Consider the following 1,187-nt stretch of genomic DNA (forward strand, 5'->3'; position numbering starts at 1 on the left):
TAGCTTTCCCTGTGGCCTTTTACTTTTCAACAGATTTTCAGACCTTACTTCACTGCTTTTAAATGGATGGTTGTCCGATATAGATCCAAGGTCCTTTGATAGTGGAGCAAATCTGTTTTGCAGTTTCACATTCAGCACTTATATGAAAGCAAAACAAAACAAATAAACATGCATCAGTTTTCATAAGCAGTGCGATATGCATGTCATGAAAAAGAAGTACAAATGGGATCATCAGTACAGTTTTGTGGTGCTTGTGGTTTCCTACAGCTGACCAACTACCTGTTTCCTATCTGGACGTATTCCTACCTGGCCTTTCTTTTCCCCGTCTTCCTCCTGACTGACTTCCTGAGGTACAAACCCCTTATTATACTACAGGGGTTCTTTCTCATCACCAACTATATTCTACTGTGCTTTGTCCCAGGTCTTCCTGCTATGACTTTCCTTCAGGTCAGTTAAAACTTCTTGTTGTTGTTTCAAGAATGATTAATATATAACACTGAAAGGTGCTGTGAAAAAAAATACTTTGCCACTTCCTGATTTCTTACTATTTTGCATACTTGACACACTTACATCCTTCGGATCATCAAACAATTTTTAATGTTAAATGTAGCTAGTCACAATCTTTTTCACACAGGGCCGGGCAGGTTTGGATCGCTTTCTTACCCTTGAAGAAATCTTTTAAAAGCTTTTGTATTTATTCCGGTTATCACAACTTAAATCATACCGTTGTTAATGCATTTAATAGAGTTTATCATGATCTACTGCCTCTTTACAACTGCTCTATTCCATCAACAGGTCAACTATGCTGTAGTGACTTCCACGGAGGTTGCCTACTTTTCCTATATTTACAGTGTAATTCCAGTAGAGAATTACCAAAGAGCTACTGGTTACCTGCGCAGTGCAATGTTGGCTGGATATACATTTGGCGCCACCCTTGGCCAAATGCTTGTCTCCCTTGCTGGTATGGGCTCGTAGTATTTGATCACAATAATATGAAAAATAACATTTGATGCATGACAAGAAAGAAAATTATGAACTGAACTTTAAACAAGCACTAATGAATGATCAATTGTAACCAACAGGCCTGGACTACTTCTATATCAATACTATTACCCTGGGAATTGTGAGCGTGGCATTTCTCGTCTCATTCTGGTTGCCCATGCCCCAGACAAGCATGTTCTTCAAAG

General features: G+C 38.9%; 1 protein-coding gene across 1 annotated transcript in view; it reads left to right on the top strand.

Moving 5' to 3' along the window:
• Positions 1–267: 267 nt before the first annotated feature.
• slc19a3b (solute carrier family 19 member 3b) overlaps positions 268–1,187 on the top strand; it is a gene marked incomplete at its 5' end in the record, with an annotated part of 3,310 nt that continues 2,390 nt past the window's right edge. Inside the window, 3 exons of the mRNA XM_005755769.1 lie at positions 268–447; positions 796–961; positions 1,083–1,187. Coding sequence (XP_005755826.1) covers positions 268–447; positions 796–961; positions 1,083–1,187 — 451 coding nt within the window. The remainder of the gene's footprint in view (positions 448–795; positions 962–1,082) is intronic.

This window comes from Pundamilia nyererei, unplaced genomic scaffold (genome assembly GCF_000239375.1).
Source record: "Pundamilia nyererei isolate P.nyererei 1_Seehausen unplaced genomic scaffold, PunNye1.0 scaffold03041, whole genome shotgun sequence".
NCBI lineage: Eukaryota > Metazoa > Chordata > Actinopteri > Cichliformes > Cichlidae > Pundamilia > Pundamilia nyererei.